This window comes from Mandrillus leucophaeus, unplaced genomic scaffold (assembly GCF_000951045.1).
Source record: "Mandrillus leucophaeus isolate KB7577 unplaced genomic scaffold, Mleu.le_1.0 Scaffold206, whole genome shotgun sequence".
Lineage (NCBI taxonomy): Eukaryota > Metazoa > Chordata > Mammalia > Primates > Cercopithecidae > Mandrillus > Mandrillus leucophaeus.
Genome location: NW_012102099.1, coordinates 1,838,961 through 1,853,907, shown reverse-complemented (window position 1 = coordinate 1,853,907; position 14,947 = coordinate 1,838,961). Strand labels below are relative to the sequence as shown.

Genomic DNA, 14,947 nt, shown 5'->3' with positions numbered 1-14,947 from the left:
CTGTAATCCCAGCACTTTGGGAGGCCGAGGCGGGCGGATCATGAGGTCAGGAGATGGAGACCATCCTGGCTAACACGGTGAAACCCTGTCTGTATAAAAATATAAAAAATTAGCTGGGCATGGTGGCGGGCGCCTGTAGTCCCAGCTACTAGGGAGGCTGAGGCAGGAGAATGGCGTGAACCCAGGAGGCGGAACTTTCAGTGAGCCGAGATCGCGCCACTGCACTCCAGTCTAGGCAACAAGCAAGACTCTGTCTCAAAAAAAAAAAAAAAGGTTTTAGCTGGGCACAGTGGCTCACACCTGTAGTTCCAACACTTTGGAAGCCTGAGTGGGGAGGATCGCTTGATGCCAGGAGTTCAAGACCAGTGTGGACAACATAGCAAGACCTCATCTCTACCAAAAAAAAAAATTAGCCAGTTTATGGTGGCTCATGCCTGTAGTCCCAGCTACTCTGGAGGCTGAGGTAGGAGGATGGCTTGAGCACAGGAGTTTAATTAAGGTTGCAGTGAGCTATGATTGTGCCACTACACTTCAGTCTGGGTGACAGAGTGAGGCCCTGTCTCTTAAAGAAGAAGGTCTGGGCGAATTGTGAGACTATATATATATATGTGTGCGTGTGTGTGTGTGTGTGTGTGTGTATACTCCTGACTTCAGGTGACCTGCCCACCTCGGCCTCCTAAAGTGCTGAGATTACAGGCATGAGCCACCACGCCTGGCCGACCCCGTCTATATTTTTTTAAAAGAAGAGGAATTCTTTTAAAGCAGCAGATTAAAGGCTGACTTACTTTCCAGGGCAGGATGCTATTAGCAATTCTGATCACCTAGGGTGATACAGGCACTTCTATTTGTGACAGTTGCATCTTGTGACACATGGAGGTGACACAGAGGCTTTCCCTGTTTTACCAGTGAGGAAACTGAAGCTCAGAAGTAAAGGGACTGATACAAATTCACACACTAGTAAGCAACAGGGCCAGGACTCAGACCAGCGCTGTCCAACTGCGAAAAAGGCTATGCTGTCAGAACTGCTCTTACAGCAGTACTAGCAGTAATAAGATGGTAATCGCAACAGCTACCATTTATCAAGCACCTGTTGTGTACCAAGAATGGTGCTAGGTGCTTTTTATATGTTATCTTTACTTCTCCCAGCAGTCCAGTGAGATAGAGGGCATTCACATTTTACAGATAAGGAAACAGGTTTGACTTGCCTGAGACCATGGGGGTGTGGGCTTGCACCCATGTGTCTTCATAATTTGCAGTGCTGTGAGGCAGGGAGACTTGCTTCCCCAGTAGAAGGCATCTCCGTCAGAAAGAAGAAATGGAGTCCTGTAAAGCATTTGACTCACTCTCCAGGGCACGGTCTGTCAGGCACCCCCACAAACTTCCCCCGTGTCCTTGTCATAATTTCTGGGCTTGAGACAAGCACAGGGTATCTCGGCATATTTGTCCTTCCCCCACCTTCTATATATATCCCCAGTAGTCCCGAAATCACAATAAATGTAAGTTGATCACAGAGTCTCAGTGGAGCGTTGCTTGGAAGGCCAGATGCACTTTAGGAGTGAGAGCCCCGGCTGGGCGCGGTGGCTCAAGCCTGTAATCCCAGCACTTTGGGAGGCCGAGACGGGCGGATCACGAGGTCAGGAGATCGAGACCAGCCTGGCTAACACGGTGAAACCCCGTCTCTACCAAAAAAATACAAAAACTGGCCGGGCGAGGTGGCGGGCGCCTGTAGTCCCAGCTACTCGGGAGGCTGAGGCAGGAGAATGGCGTAGACCCGAGAGGCAGAGTTTGCAGTGAGCTGAGATCCGGCCACTGCACTCCAGCCTGGGCGACAGAGTGAGACTCTGTCTCAAAAAAAAAAAAAAAAAAAAAAAAGGGAGTGAGAGCCCCTGGCAGAGCTCTGACTCTTGGATTAGCTGGAGAACACTTGTAGAAATCAGCCGCCAGGGGGCGCTGAGTTCCCAGTTGTTTCCAGAATAACCAGTTGTCTGCTCTCTCCCCAACCAACTCCCTACTCCTACAGAGTATTCATCGAGAACTAATTCATTTCCCTCTTTAAAATTAATCATATGTTGACAGGCAGTGCTGCTGGGTTTTTTTTTTTTTTTTTTTTTGGAGATGGAATTTTATTTTGCTCTTGTTGCCCGGGCTGTCGTGCAATGGCACAATCTAAGCTCACTGCAACCTCAGCCTCCTGCATAGCTGGGATTACAGGCATGTGCCACCACACCCAGCTAATTTTGTATTTTTAGTAGAGACGGGGTTTCACCATGTTAGGCTGGTCTTGAACTCCTGGCCTCAGGTGATCCACCTGCCTCAGCCTCCCAAAGTGCTGAGATTGCAGGCGTGAGCCACCGTGCCCGGCCAGGCAGTGCTTCTTATCAATGCCTTCCTTGAAGTAAATGAGACTCAGAGCCCAGTGAGGGAGGCAGACACACAGGGTGTGTGTATAGCACAGGGGCAGGACTGCTTGGCTGTGTTTTGGGGATGCTTAGACTTCTGGGATGTCTCTCTTTTTTCTTTTTTAGCAGAACCATTGCTTATAATTGGCTTGGTTTTGAAGTTTCAGAGTGAGGTGGGTAGACTGAGGTAACCCTCTCCTGTGCTCCTGTGGAGCCTTCAAATGGCCTGCTACTTGTCCCTCCTTCCCCATCCAGCCACACAGCTGCCACAGGGACCTTTTTCAAAATCTAGGTTGTTCTGCTCAGAACTCCTCCAGGGCATCTCTTCACTGAGGATAAAGACCCAACTCCTCCCCATGGTCCTCAGGGCCCTGCAGGGCTGGTCCATCTCATCTCCTGCCGATGGGCAAGCTGCCTTAGTGGTCCCTCAGTCCCTGCCACATCTCTGAGCCCTCTTTCTCCAGGACCTTTGCACGTGCTGTTCTCTCCTCCTGGCATGTGGCATTTCCAAGAAGCCTTCCTTCTTTCCCCTCTTTCGCCCCCGCCCAGCCTAGGTCTCATCCTGTTATACCTTCTCAAGACGTGGGAAGCACATTTCTCCTGCCTCAGCCTCCCGAGTGGCTAGAATTACAGGCGTGCATCGCCATGCCTGGCAGATTGGGGGGAGGGGGGGTTGTTTGTTGTTTGTTTTTTGTTTTGAGACGGAGTCACTCTGTCGCCCAGGCTGGAGTGCAGTGGTGTGATCTCAGCTCACTGCAACCTCAGCCTCCCAAGTAGCTGGGACTACAGGTGCCTGCCACCACACCTGGCTATTTTTCGGTTTTTGTTTTGTTTTTTGAGACAGAGTCTCGCTCTGTCACCAGGCTGGAGAGCAGCGGTGCGATCTCGGCTCACTGCAGCCTCCACTTCCTGGGTTCTAGCAATTCTTGTGCCTCAGCCTCCCGAGTAGCTGGGACTACAGGTGTGTGCCACCATGCCTGGCTAATTTTTGTATTTTTAGTAGAGACAAGGTTTTGCCATGTTGGCCAGGATGGTCTTGAACTCCTGACCTCGTGATCCACCCACCTCGGCCTTCCAAAGTGGAAGCACTCTTTAACAGTTACAGTCTCACAGTGATGTCCATGACTATTTGAGGTATGTCATAGTGTGGCTACCCTGTCCCCCTGGCTGAGCTCTGCGGGAGCAGTTATTTTGCCTACTCCTGCATTGTCCATAGCGTCTGGTACGTAGGCACTTGATAAGCATTTGGGCAGTCACAGTGTGACAGTATGGTGCGGTGAGGGACCGGGTCATTGTCCCAGGCCAAAGTAAAATCCCGGGCCACTCTCATTGTTCTAGGCAGAGAAATGGGACTTTCTGCTGGCACTTGAGAGTAGTGGCCACACCCTTGGTCTCCAATGATTGCTCCAAGACAGAACACCAGGTCAGGGACCAGGACCCAGTCTCTTGTTAGGTCACTGCCCGGCTGCTTCCCTTTCACTCTCTAACCCCGGCTTTCTCCCATAGGGATCTTCATTGCCTTGCTGCTGCGCTTTGACATCAGGTGAGTGAGTGAGGGCCTGCCCCAGCATGGGGTTCTCCAGGGATTCTCCAGTGGCCTTCAGGAACCCAGAGAAGGTACCTCAGGGGACCAGACCCTCCACCCCATAGCAGCCAGAGCAATTCTGATTTTATCTGCATTTTGCATCTTGAAGTTCTAAGTGTTTGAAGAGCTTGTGGTCAAAAAAATGTTTTAAGAATCACAGGCCAAGAGTTTTAAACCCACAAGGACCTGGTGGTACTCACAGTGCTTTCTCACTGTGTGACCTTGACAAGTGGCCTGACCTCCCTGAGCCTCCGGTTTCTCATCTTGAGTTAATAACAAGAGTTCCTACCATGAATATCTGGAGAGAGTGCTGAGCACATACTGACCTCAGCTCTTGGTTGAATCCTGATTGCAGTCATCATCATCATCTTTTATCAGCCTAGGGTCAGGTCACCATGTCTCAGCTCCTCTAGCTGTTCCCTGCCCTCTCTTTACTCAGACATTTTTCAGTCTGTTGTAGACAGCACGAGGAAGAGAAGGTGGGCCAACTTAGGTCAGCATTTAAAACACAGGAAAGGTCTTATGCGAGTTAATGCACCTGTGTGCAACAGGACTTGCCCTCAGCAGGGGGCGCCAGCAACAGCTCCATTCATTTTATGCTCCGTCATCTCTGTGAGGGCTGGCAGTGTGTGCACTTAACTTTGAGGTGGTTTGTGAACTCTTGGTTTCCTCATGCCTGATAGTTGCAAAAGCAGTAATAACAGTGACAGTGATAATGAGAGACTTACTACCAGCATCATTGAAATCCAGTTTCCATGTGAAACTTAGGTTTTTCACACTCACATACACCTGGGTTATTAGTGTAGTGCCACTTCGAACCTTAGGAGCATATGGGCTCATAGTCACCTTTGGAAGAGACCTGGCCAGTCTGTAAGTACAGGGATGTCTGTGCCAGCCATGTCTACTCCTGGCTGTTCGGAGGTAATACAAAGTGAAACCCATCAGAAACCCCCAGGCTATTTGCTGGAAACAGATTCGACTGCCAGCACCCTCAGAGACAGAGTCTCATTTCTAGCCTGGGCTCACAGCATAAGCAGCTCCTCAGCTGATTCCAGAATCAGTGCAACATTCCCAAAGGGAGTCACTTGTACCCAAATTCTCACGATAGGCGAGTTTTCAATGTACTTGCAGCTGAAGGCTTAGAAGCACCCAAGACAAGGAGAGAAGGGCGTCAGAAGCACTTGTTCATTCCACAAATGTTAACTGAGTCCATAGTACTGGCTGGGCACATCCCAGGCACTGGGGACATGCAGAGGTTATGGAGCTGGCATTGGAGAGGGAAGTCACGTAATGGCAATGTCGGGCTGCATATGATTCATCTGTTCTGAAGCCGATCTTGGATGAATCACCTCCAGGAAGCCACTGGCATTTATTTATGCAGCCAGCATCTGTTAGTACCACAAATCGGCTACTGAACTATTACGTCCACTGCACTTAAAAGTAGTAACTTACCTTTGCAGTTTCTGTATCTGTGTTTCTCAAAGCATGATCCAACAGTATGAGATTCACCGCAGATGTTTTTTCAAAATACAGATTCCTGGACCTTGCTCTAGGGCTATTAGATCAGACTCCCTGGGGATGGGACCTTGAATTCTGCATTTTTTCACAAACTTTCCAGATGAGTTTTATGCTGACTGAAGTCTTACAGCCACTGTTCTAGGTTGTAGCATTTGACATTCATAACTACCAAGGAGATGAGCTCCTCATTTTCCCATTTGCAGATGAGTAAACTGAGGCTAAGAGAAGGAAAGCAACTTGTCCAGAGACACATAGCTGGGGGCAGTATCAGCGTGCACACCCACCTCCAGACTCCCACCCCAGAGCTCAGTCACCCCCACAACCTCTAGGGTCTTCCCCAGCTCGCTCAGAAGGGGTGTTATATCTAACCTATATCTAACCCTCCTCTTTCTTCACACCTTCCCTGAAGCTTGAAGAAGAATACCCACACCTACTTCTACACCAGCTTTGCGGCCTACATCTTTGGCCTGGGCCTTACCATCTTCATCATGCACATCTTCAAGCATGCTCAGGTGAGCAGGATGGTATCAGAGTGTCAAGAACACCTCACTGCAAATAGAGGAACTTACAGAGGATTTATTTGTAAATGCAAGCAGTCCAGAGATAGGCACTCTCCACTGGTGTTGAAGCAGTCATGTCTGTGATTCTCTTGGCCTTTCATTTGTGGTTGCAAGATGGCTGCCACTGCTCCAAGCAGCATGGGCACGTTAGAGGCAAGAAGGAGGGAAAAGCATAACAGCCATGACTGCTTCCTTCATCAGGAAGGCAGGAACTTTCCCAGAACCCTCTCAGCATCTCGTGGGCCAGAGTGGGGTCCTAAAGCAACCCTGGCTACAGGAGAGTCCAGGAAAGAGGGTTTGGCTTCTCAGCCTTGGTAGTGGGAAGCAGACAGAGAAGAACAGGATTGGAGTAGGTGTTGGGTACTGGGGCCTCCCTCCCCCTACTCCCAAGTAGCCCAGGCTCTGCCTCCTTCTCCCACCAAGATGAGGATGGAGTACTGAGCTGCCACAGAATGAGGCAACATAGCACAAGGACTGGGAGCCTTCGGTGTGGCCTTGAGAGGGGAAGATTCAGGGGAAAGTGAGCAGACAGGATTGCCCTACTCTCTGCTGGAAATAATAAGAACTCCTGTTTGTTAAGCACTTCCACATGCCAGGCTCTGCACCCATGAGGGTCCTTGTGAACAGGTGGGGAAACAAGTTGAGGTGCCACACTGCACGTATGTGATAAAGCCGGGATTCAAACCTGGGTCAGCCTGGAAACCACACCCAGGCTGTCAAGCCCTGGCCATGGGAAAGCCAGCATGGAACAGGGGCTAAGGGAGCCCTGTTGTGAATCCCAGCACTACCCAGTAACCATGGAACTCTGGGCTTGCTGTTTCTGTCCCCTTTCCCCTTCCCCAGGGCCCAAATACAGACGAGTCATCTTTGAATTAATCACCAAAGCTGGAGTTTTTTTAAATCACTCTGTGCCAGGCACTGTGCTAAACTCTTTTGCTAATAACTCATTTAGTCCTAGTATTACTTTATAGAAGGTCAAAAGGCCCCTAGCCCATAAGTAGAAAAACCAAGAACCATTGTGGAACTGCCTCTCACTTCTGCTCAAGGGCTTCAAGCGTGTGTAAGCTGAGAGTAACATGCATATGGCAAGGGGTGGCAGAGAGTGACTGGACCTGGCTGGACTGGAGAACTAGTTAAGAGGCCTTTTGGAGGTCTCTGCAGCTCTCAGCCCCTTATTGGAGTCCAAGCCCAGAGCCAGTTCCCCCAGTGGCCACAAGGGGGCAACCTCGCCTTCTGCCTGGCTGGACTGGTAAAAGGCACCCATTCAGAGCTCTGGCACACAGGAGTCCTCCTTTATGGGGCAACTGCAGCGCTGAAAGAATGCGGACACTACGTCAGGCTGGGCCCTGGATGGCTATCTGGACTCCGGACTAACGAACTCCTGAACCCTGGCCCAAGTCCTGTGTTACTCACCAGCAGCAGCCTAGCCGTTCTCCCTAGTCATCCAAGTGGGCACCTCTAAAAATTCTTCTTGGAAAGGGGATCCAGGACGTGAGGGGACTGTGTTCCATGGGGTCCCCTACTCTCCAACACACAGGTAGTCCCAGTGCTCTAGGTAAGGGACACCTCTGCCTTTGTGCAGTGGTGTGATCTCAGCTCATTGGAACCTCTGCCTCCTGGGCTCAAGCAATTCTCCTGCCTCAGCCTCCCAAGTAGCTGGGGTTACAGGCATGCACCATCACGCCCAGCTGATTTTGTATTTTTAGTAGAAACAGGGTTTCACCATGTTGGCTAGGCTGGTTTCAAACTCCTGACTGCAGCTGATCTGCCCACCTCAGCCTCCCAAAGTGCTAGGATTACAAGCGTGAGCCACCACTCCCAGCCTACTTAGGGATTGTTAGATTCAATAATTTAATATACGTAATACAGTATTGATCACAGCCCACCTATGGCAGATGGCAAGAAATAAATCTGAATATTAGGATCAAGGGCATGTGGGAAAGATTTATTTGTTCTTTGGCCAAGGGCTGGCTTTACATTAAGAATGAAGTCTCCAGCCAGGTGTGGTGGCTCACACCTGTAATCCCAGCACTTTGGGAGGCCAAGGCGGGTGGATCACCTGAGGTCAGGAGTTCGAGACCAGCCTGACCAGCATAGGGAAACCCCATCTCTACTAAAAACACAAAATTAGCCGGGCACGGTGGCTCACACCTGTAATCCTAGCACTTTGGGAGACCGAGGTGGGTGGATCACGAGGTCAGGAGATCAAGACTATCCTGGCCAATATGGTGAAACCCTGTCTCTACTAAAAATTAAAAAAAATTAGCTGGGCGTTGTGGTGGGCACCTGTAGTCCCATCTACTGGGGAGGCTGAGGCAGAGAATCACTTGAACTCAGAAGGTGGAGGTTGCAGTGAGCCGAGATTGCGCCACTGTACTCCAGCCTGGCAGCAGAGTGAGACTCCATCTCAAAAAAAAAAAAAAATTGGCTTGGTGGTGCATGCCTGTAATCCCAGCTACTCAGAAGGCTGAGTGAGGCAGGAGAATCTCTTGAACTGGGAGGCGGAGGTTACAGTGAGCTGAGATCACACCATTGCACTTCAGCCTGGGCAGCAAGAGCGAAACTGTCTCAGAAAAAAAAAAGGGAATGAAGTCTCCTCACCCTCTTCAGGACAATCTCTTCACTTCATGAGCACCCATGAAGAAGCGCCATGAAGGAGCCATTCATTGAGTATTTACCAGGCCCTAAAGATTAGCCAGGCATGGAGGCTCACACCTGTAGGCCCAGCAACTTGTGGGACTGAGGTGAAAGGATCACTTGAGCCCAGGAGGTCAAGGCTACAGTGAGTGAGCCATGTTCATATCACTGCATTTCAGTCTGGGAGACAAAGTGAGAATGCTGTGAGGGAAATTAGAGGGACTTACAGAGCATGTAGCAAGGGACTTGACTCCATGTGAAGGAACGCAAGTGCACCAGCCTGGCCAACATGGTGAAACCCTATCTCTACTGAAAAATACAAATATTAGCTGGGCATGGTGGTGCACACCTGTAATCCCAGATACTTGGGAGGCAGAGGTTGCAGTGCGCCAAGATCACACCGTCGCACTCCAGTCTGGGAGATAGAGCAAGACTCTGTCTCAAAAAACAAAAAAAGAAACTTGGCCGGGCACGGTGGCTCACACCTGTAATCCCAGCACTTTGGGAGGCCGAGGCAGGCAGATCATGAGGTCAGGAGATCGCGACCATCCTGGCTAGCACAGTGAAACCCCGTCTCTACTAAAACTATAAAAAATTAGCTGGGCGTGGTGGTGGGCGCCTGTAGTCCCAGCTACTTGGTAGGCTGAGGCAGGATGAGGCAGGAGAATGGCATGAACCCGGGAGGCAGAGCTTGCAGTGAGCCGAGATCGTGCCACTGCACTCCAGCCTGGGTGACAGAGCAAGACTCCATCTCAAAAAAAAAAAAAAAAAAAAGATTTGGGTCTCTGAGCCCTCTCCTTGTGAAGCATTGATCTTCCTCCTCTGCAAAAGGATAACCATCATGGGATGTGCCAGTGGGCTGACTATTCCTGGGAAGGCTAAGTTCAGTGCCTGTACAGTAGATGTTCATGAGTGGGGTCTTAGTATAACTATCTTTTTCTCCAAACCCAGCTTTATCAGGAGTCTCAGCACAGACATGCCAAATTGCTTGGATGTGAATCCTGGGGGAGCCAGTGGCCAGCTAGGTCATCTTAATACAGGCTGCAACAAGTACTCATTAGCGCAGCCGTGACGTCATCATCACTATAATAGCATCTGGAGCATTTGCTAAAATGCAGGTGTGAGCCCCAGACCTCAGGAAGCAGAGTCTCTGGGAGTAGGACCAAACCAGGAAGTTGCATTTTAAACCTAGTGACCCAGGTGATTCAGATGCTGCCAGCGAAACCCTTGGGAACCCTTGAAGCCCTGCCTGCTTGAGTTTCTTAGTTTTCTTGCATTCCCTCTCAGGAGGAGCAGCCCTTGTCTGGGAGTTAGCCCTGGGTTTAGGTCCAGCCACTAATTTGCTGTGGTCCTGGACCAGTCACTGTCCTTCAGTTCAGCCCAGGAGGGGTTTGGGGTGCTGGGTATGGCCCTGAAGCAGTGCCGTGCCCAGCATGGCCTCACTAGCCTGTGTCCTCTCATAGCCTGCCCTCCTATACCTGGTCCCTGCCTGCATCGGTTTTCCTGTCCTGGTGGCGCTGGCCAAGGGAGAAGTGACAGAGATGTTCAGGTAAGGCAGAGTGGGGGGCAGATGTCCTCATGGGCACCAGTGCACCTGCTGGCAGTCAGTGGAACCTGCTGGTGGTGTCTGTACACCTCTCCGGGGGAACATTGTTCCTGCCACCAGCCCCACCCCTCGCCCTTTCCACCAGTAGTACATGGGTACCTGGCCTGTGGGTACCAGTGGGAACCTTCCTCTGAGCCAGCAGCCAGGGGAGCACAAGGCATCAGGGCCCTCTAGGCATCCCCCCATCCAAATGCTAGCCAGATCTTAAGAATAGCTGTTGTGGATTTTTCTCTGCGTACTGTCAGAAGCCCTGGTAACTCTGCCCCCAGGTGATTTCAGACATGTCTTCCCCTCTCATGGGCTCAGTTTTCACATGTGAGTAATAGAACAGGGGGCGTGTGGGATGCCCTAGTGTGGTAGAAAGTGCCCTGAGTAGAAGGCAGGTGTCAGTCCCTGTTCATTCACCTCTGTGGCTGTAACCCACAGCTCACTGCTTTCTCTCCATCTGTTTGTATCTCACATAGATACCCCTTCCCCAGGGCCACATCCACACCTGCCACATCCTGCACACAGCCCCACCCATACCCCAAGGCCTGCGTGACTCCAACAGGTGTCTGCGCACAGCACTGCCGACCCTGCCTGCCAGGGACCTAGAAATAGCTGCCAGTTGCGATTAAAGCTGCCTACTCGGGTGCCTTCCACCCAGTTCCACCTGCCTGGCCTCCAAGCTGTCCCTAGAGTGCCTGCCAGGGCCTCCTGTGCACCTGGCTCCCCGCAGGGGAGCCTGTGACTCACCCTTCCCCCGGACCTGCCTCTGCCCTCCCTGTCCTGCCTAGAATCCCCAGCCTGCCTGCCCACATTGCCTCACCCAGCAAAGCTCTGTGGTCTTAGGCAAGTGGGAGCTAGGGGTGAACTTGGGGACAGGTCTCGGGGAGCTTTGGGAGTGGGCATGACACCCGATCCCTGAGCTTAGCACCCACCTCTCACCCTCCCTCTGCCTCCCATCCAGCCCAGGTTTCCCTGCCCTTCCCCTTGGGGTAACCTCCCAATGCTATTGTGCCCTCATCAGGCAAAGCTCTGAATACACAAGGCAGAGAGTGCCCATGGCCTTTACCTGCTTGGTGCTAAATGTTCTGCCATACAGGTACCCTGCCCCCACTTTTTGTCCTCCACTCCTACCCTGGACGTTCTTCGATTGGGGTAAAAAGCAAGTGATGTCTCTCTCTCTCTCTGTCTCTCTCTCCCTCCTTCCTCCCCATTTCTCTCCCCTAATTCTTCACCTTTTGTTTTACTTTTCCCTTTTATTCCCCCCCTTTTTTATTGATTTACTTACGTTTATATTGGTACTACATTCACATAGTAAAAATTCCAGAGCTGTAACAGGAGAGAGCACCCTCATGCTCCAGCTACCCCACAGAGGCCAGCAGTGTTACACAGACATTCAGACACCTGTGCACTGAAACCCGGACGTGTGTATACATCTTCTTGCACAGACGGTGGCATTCTTCGAGCATTCTGCACCTTGCCTTTCCACGGTATTTCTTAGAGGTGTTTCCACAGCAGCACATACACTTCTAGAGCATGCTTGTTCTTTTGCACAGCGGCCTGATGTGCCTTTGTCCAGGTACATCTTTTTTCATTTTCCAAATATTCTTTCCATAAAATCTGGAAGTGCAGAAATAGGTAAAAACAAGACGGTTCTGCTCTCTGCTCCTTGGAAAGGAAGTCTGTCTTCCCTTAGTCTTTCCCTATCCATCTCTTTTTTTCTGTCTCTTCTCTGTCTCTCACACAGCTACGAGTCCTCGGCGGAAATCCTGCCTCATACCCCGAGGCTCACCCACTTCCCCACAGTCTCGGGCTCCCCAGCCAGCCTGGCCGACTCCATGCAACAGAAGCTAGCTGGCCCTCGCCGCCGGCGCCCGCAGAATCCCAGCGCCATGTAATGCCCAGCGGGTGCCCACCTGCCCGCTTCCCCCTACTGCCCCGGGGCCCAAGGTAGGGCAGACACTGCAGCTCCAGGGTACAGGGCAGGGAACATTACCAGGAGTAGGCCGCAAGAGGCAGCTCCTCTACAACCACTGGGCAGTGGCTGCACCCAGCCATGGGGCTGGGAAGCAGGACAACCCCTAAGCTTCCTGCCCTCAACAGTAATGCGGGGCCCACATCATAGTGGATGGAAATGGCCCTTGTCATGCAGTAGTAGATACTGTTACCATTCAAGGAATATGTATAACCTTAGGCAAGTCACTTACTTTCTTCATCTGTAAGTGGGCACATTCCTGCCTCACGGGGTTGATCTGGTGAGGAAATATGTGTATTGTCCTTGGCATGAACTCAGTTGCTTGAAAAGTGGAGCCCATAGAAGGAGCTAAGCCAGGGTGTCTGTCTTCAAAGCAGCACCTTGCCACTTGGCCAGTACAGCAGTGCCCTCACCTCTGGCGCTGAGCTGTTTGATTGATGCTGTGTGCCCTGGGAGGCAGCCTATCTCCATCTCTTGTAGCCTTGTCATGGCCGCCCCTTTTTCCACGCTATAGCAGAAGGTTCAGGAAGCTTGAAGTCAGCCCACACAAGCCCAGGCCCAACCTCTCTTCCATTGGGTGCTGCCCTCGCTGCCTCCTGGCACCCCCAGGCTCAGAGAAAGCAGAGCAGCCTGTCTGAGGAGGGCATGCGGTAGGGCTGGAGCCAGGTGCTGTTAGGTGCTGGGCAGTGGACACAGGGCTGATGCTCCGCATGTGACCAGGCGCTTTCCTAGGATGGGGGTGGGGGAAGGGGACAACCAAGGTTCTGCTCACCCTCTCCTCTAAATGAATTATTATTGTTTTGTTTTTTGGTCAGTTATGAGGAGTCAAATCCTAAGGATCCAGCGGCAGTGACAGAATCCAAAGGAACAGAGGCATCAGCATCGAAGGGGCTGGAGAAGAAAGAGAAATGATGCGGCTGGTGCCGGAGCCTTTCAGGGCCAGACCAGACAGATGGGGGCTGGGCCCACACAGGCATGCACGGGCAGAGGGCACAGGAGGCTGAGGGCAGCTCCAGGACAGGGCAGGGGGCAGCAGGATACCTCCAGCCAGGCCTCTGTGGCCTCTGTTTCCCTCTCCCTCTCCTGGCCCTCCTCTGCTCCTCCCCACACCCTGCAGGCAAAAGAAACCCCCAGCTTCCCCCTCCCCCGGAGCCAAGTGGGAAAAGTGGGTGTGATTTTTAGATTTTGTATTGTGGACTGATTTTGCCTCACATTAAAAACTCATCCCATGGCCAGGGCGGGCCACTGTGCTCCCGGAAGGTTCTCTGCATAAGCACCCAGTGTCTTGCCCTCGGTTTTCTAGGTCTCACCTGCCCACCCAGAATCTTTTCTGCAAGCCCCTTGAGGGTGCCCACCCCAGTGCCTGGCCAGCCCTGCACCCCAAAAACACCTTTTAGCCAGTAGAGGGGGCCCACGAGCCTTCTCTCTCACCAGCTGTCACTTTTCTCACCACCTTCCTAGAAACACTTGGGGGCAGCAAGGGTGCTGGCAGATGAGAGTCCCCCACTCACCGTGGTGAGAGCGGTGCGGAGTACCCAGGGCTGACCTGACTCATAAGGGAAGCAGTAACTGTAGAACCTGCCAACCTCCCTGGTCCCTGTGGCCATATGGCTTCGGCTGGTGAGGGCTTGGAGTCTAGGTTACCCTGAAGATCAAGACTTTCTCTCTCCCATTCTGCCCATTCCTGGGTCTCTTCCCAAAATTGCTGTGGGGCCAGTCACAGCACAAGGGCCAGGACCTCTAGAGAGGCTGGAGTGAGGAAGGATTGAGCCTAGTGATTGTCAGAGGCTTTCTGGGGCCTAAGAGCTGAAATCTTAGGGCCCAGGTTTCCCTAAAGTTTGCTGAAGACAGCAGCCCTGGCCAGCAGGAGACCGACCCCACACCACCCCAAACCAGGCAAACAGTGGCCACAACCCTCGTCCACCCACCTGGTATGAGGTCACTGAGTGGGGAAACAGAAGAGGGTGGCCACTGGACTGACGGACCCAGGGCTCTTCTTTGCCCAAAGCTTCAGGTTCAAAGGCTGAAAATAATAGTGGCTTCCAGTTTGGAAGTGACCAAAGGACAATCATGACCAGAGACTCAGGAGTGTGATTGTAGTACCTTCACTAGGTATTAACATGTACTAAGTACCTTGATAGAGGATTTCACTTCCTTCTGAGTCTTGGGCTGTAGGTGCTATTATTAGCTCCACTGTGCAGATGAGGGAATTGAGGCAGCTTGCCTATGGACATCAATTTGACCTTAGCCAAGCCAAACTGAATTCCAAGTTCCTAAGGACCACAGATCCTCCCCAGACCCCTGTGACCAAGTCACTGTGGCTGGTGTGCTGGGCATCCCTGAGGCCCAGCCACTCAACTTTACTGGCTCCAGGATTCTATAGGAAGGAAAAGGGGTAGAAAATCTCAAAAGGCTTACTTCCTTTCAGGGAGGGGGTTCCCTCTGAGAGGCTTCTGGAATCTCTATCCACTCCAGCCGACTTTTGAGGCCATGTGGTCCTGGAACAAGGCCCCTCTGAGGGCGGCAGATGGGGCAGGCGGCCCAGGCACACAGCATGGTTGGCTCTGCGGCCCAGGGCCCACAAAAGCCTTATTGAGTCACCACCAGCCCCCGGCAGAGGCTGAGGTGGCAGTGGCGCCGAGCGCCTGCCACCTAATGACTGTCCTGGCCCAGCCAGATGTT

At 52.0% G+C, this 14,947-nt stretch overlaps 1 protein-coding gene across 1 annotated transcript in view; it reads left to right on the top strand.

Annotated features, from left to right (window-relative positions):
- HM13 (histocompatibility (minor) 13) overlaps positions 1–13,515 on the top strand; it is an 80,505-nt gene extending 66,990 nt beyond the window's left edge. The window contains exons 10-14 of the mRNA XM_011979878.1: positions 3,906–3,942; positions 5,912–6,014; positions 10,163–10,248; positions 12,038–12,184; positions 13,081–13,515. Of these exons, the coding sequence (XP_011835268.1) occupies positions 3,906–3,942; positions 5,912–6,014; positions 10,163–10,248; positions 12,038–12,184; positions 13,081–13,177 (470 nt within the window). The 3' untranslated portion in view covers positions 13,178–13,515. The remainder of the gene's footprint in view (positions 1–3,905; positions 3,943–5,911; positions 6,015–10,162; positions 10,249–12,037; positions 12,185–13,080) is intronic.
- The last annotated feature ends 1,432 nt before the right edge of the window (positions 13,516–14,947 follow it).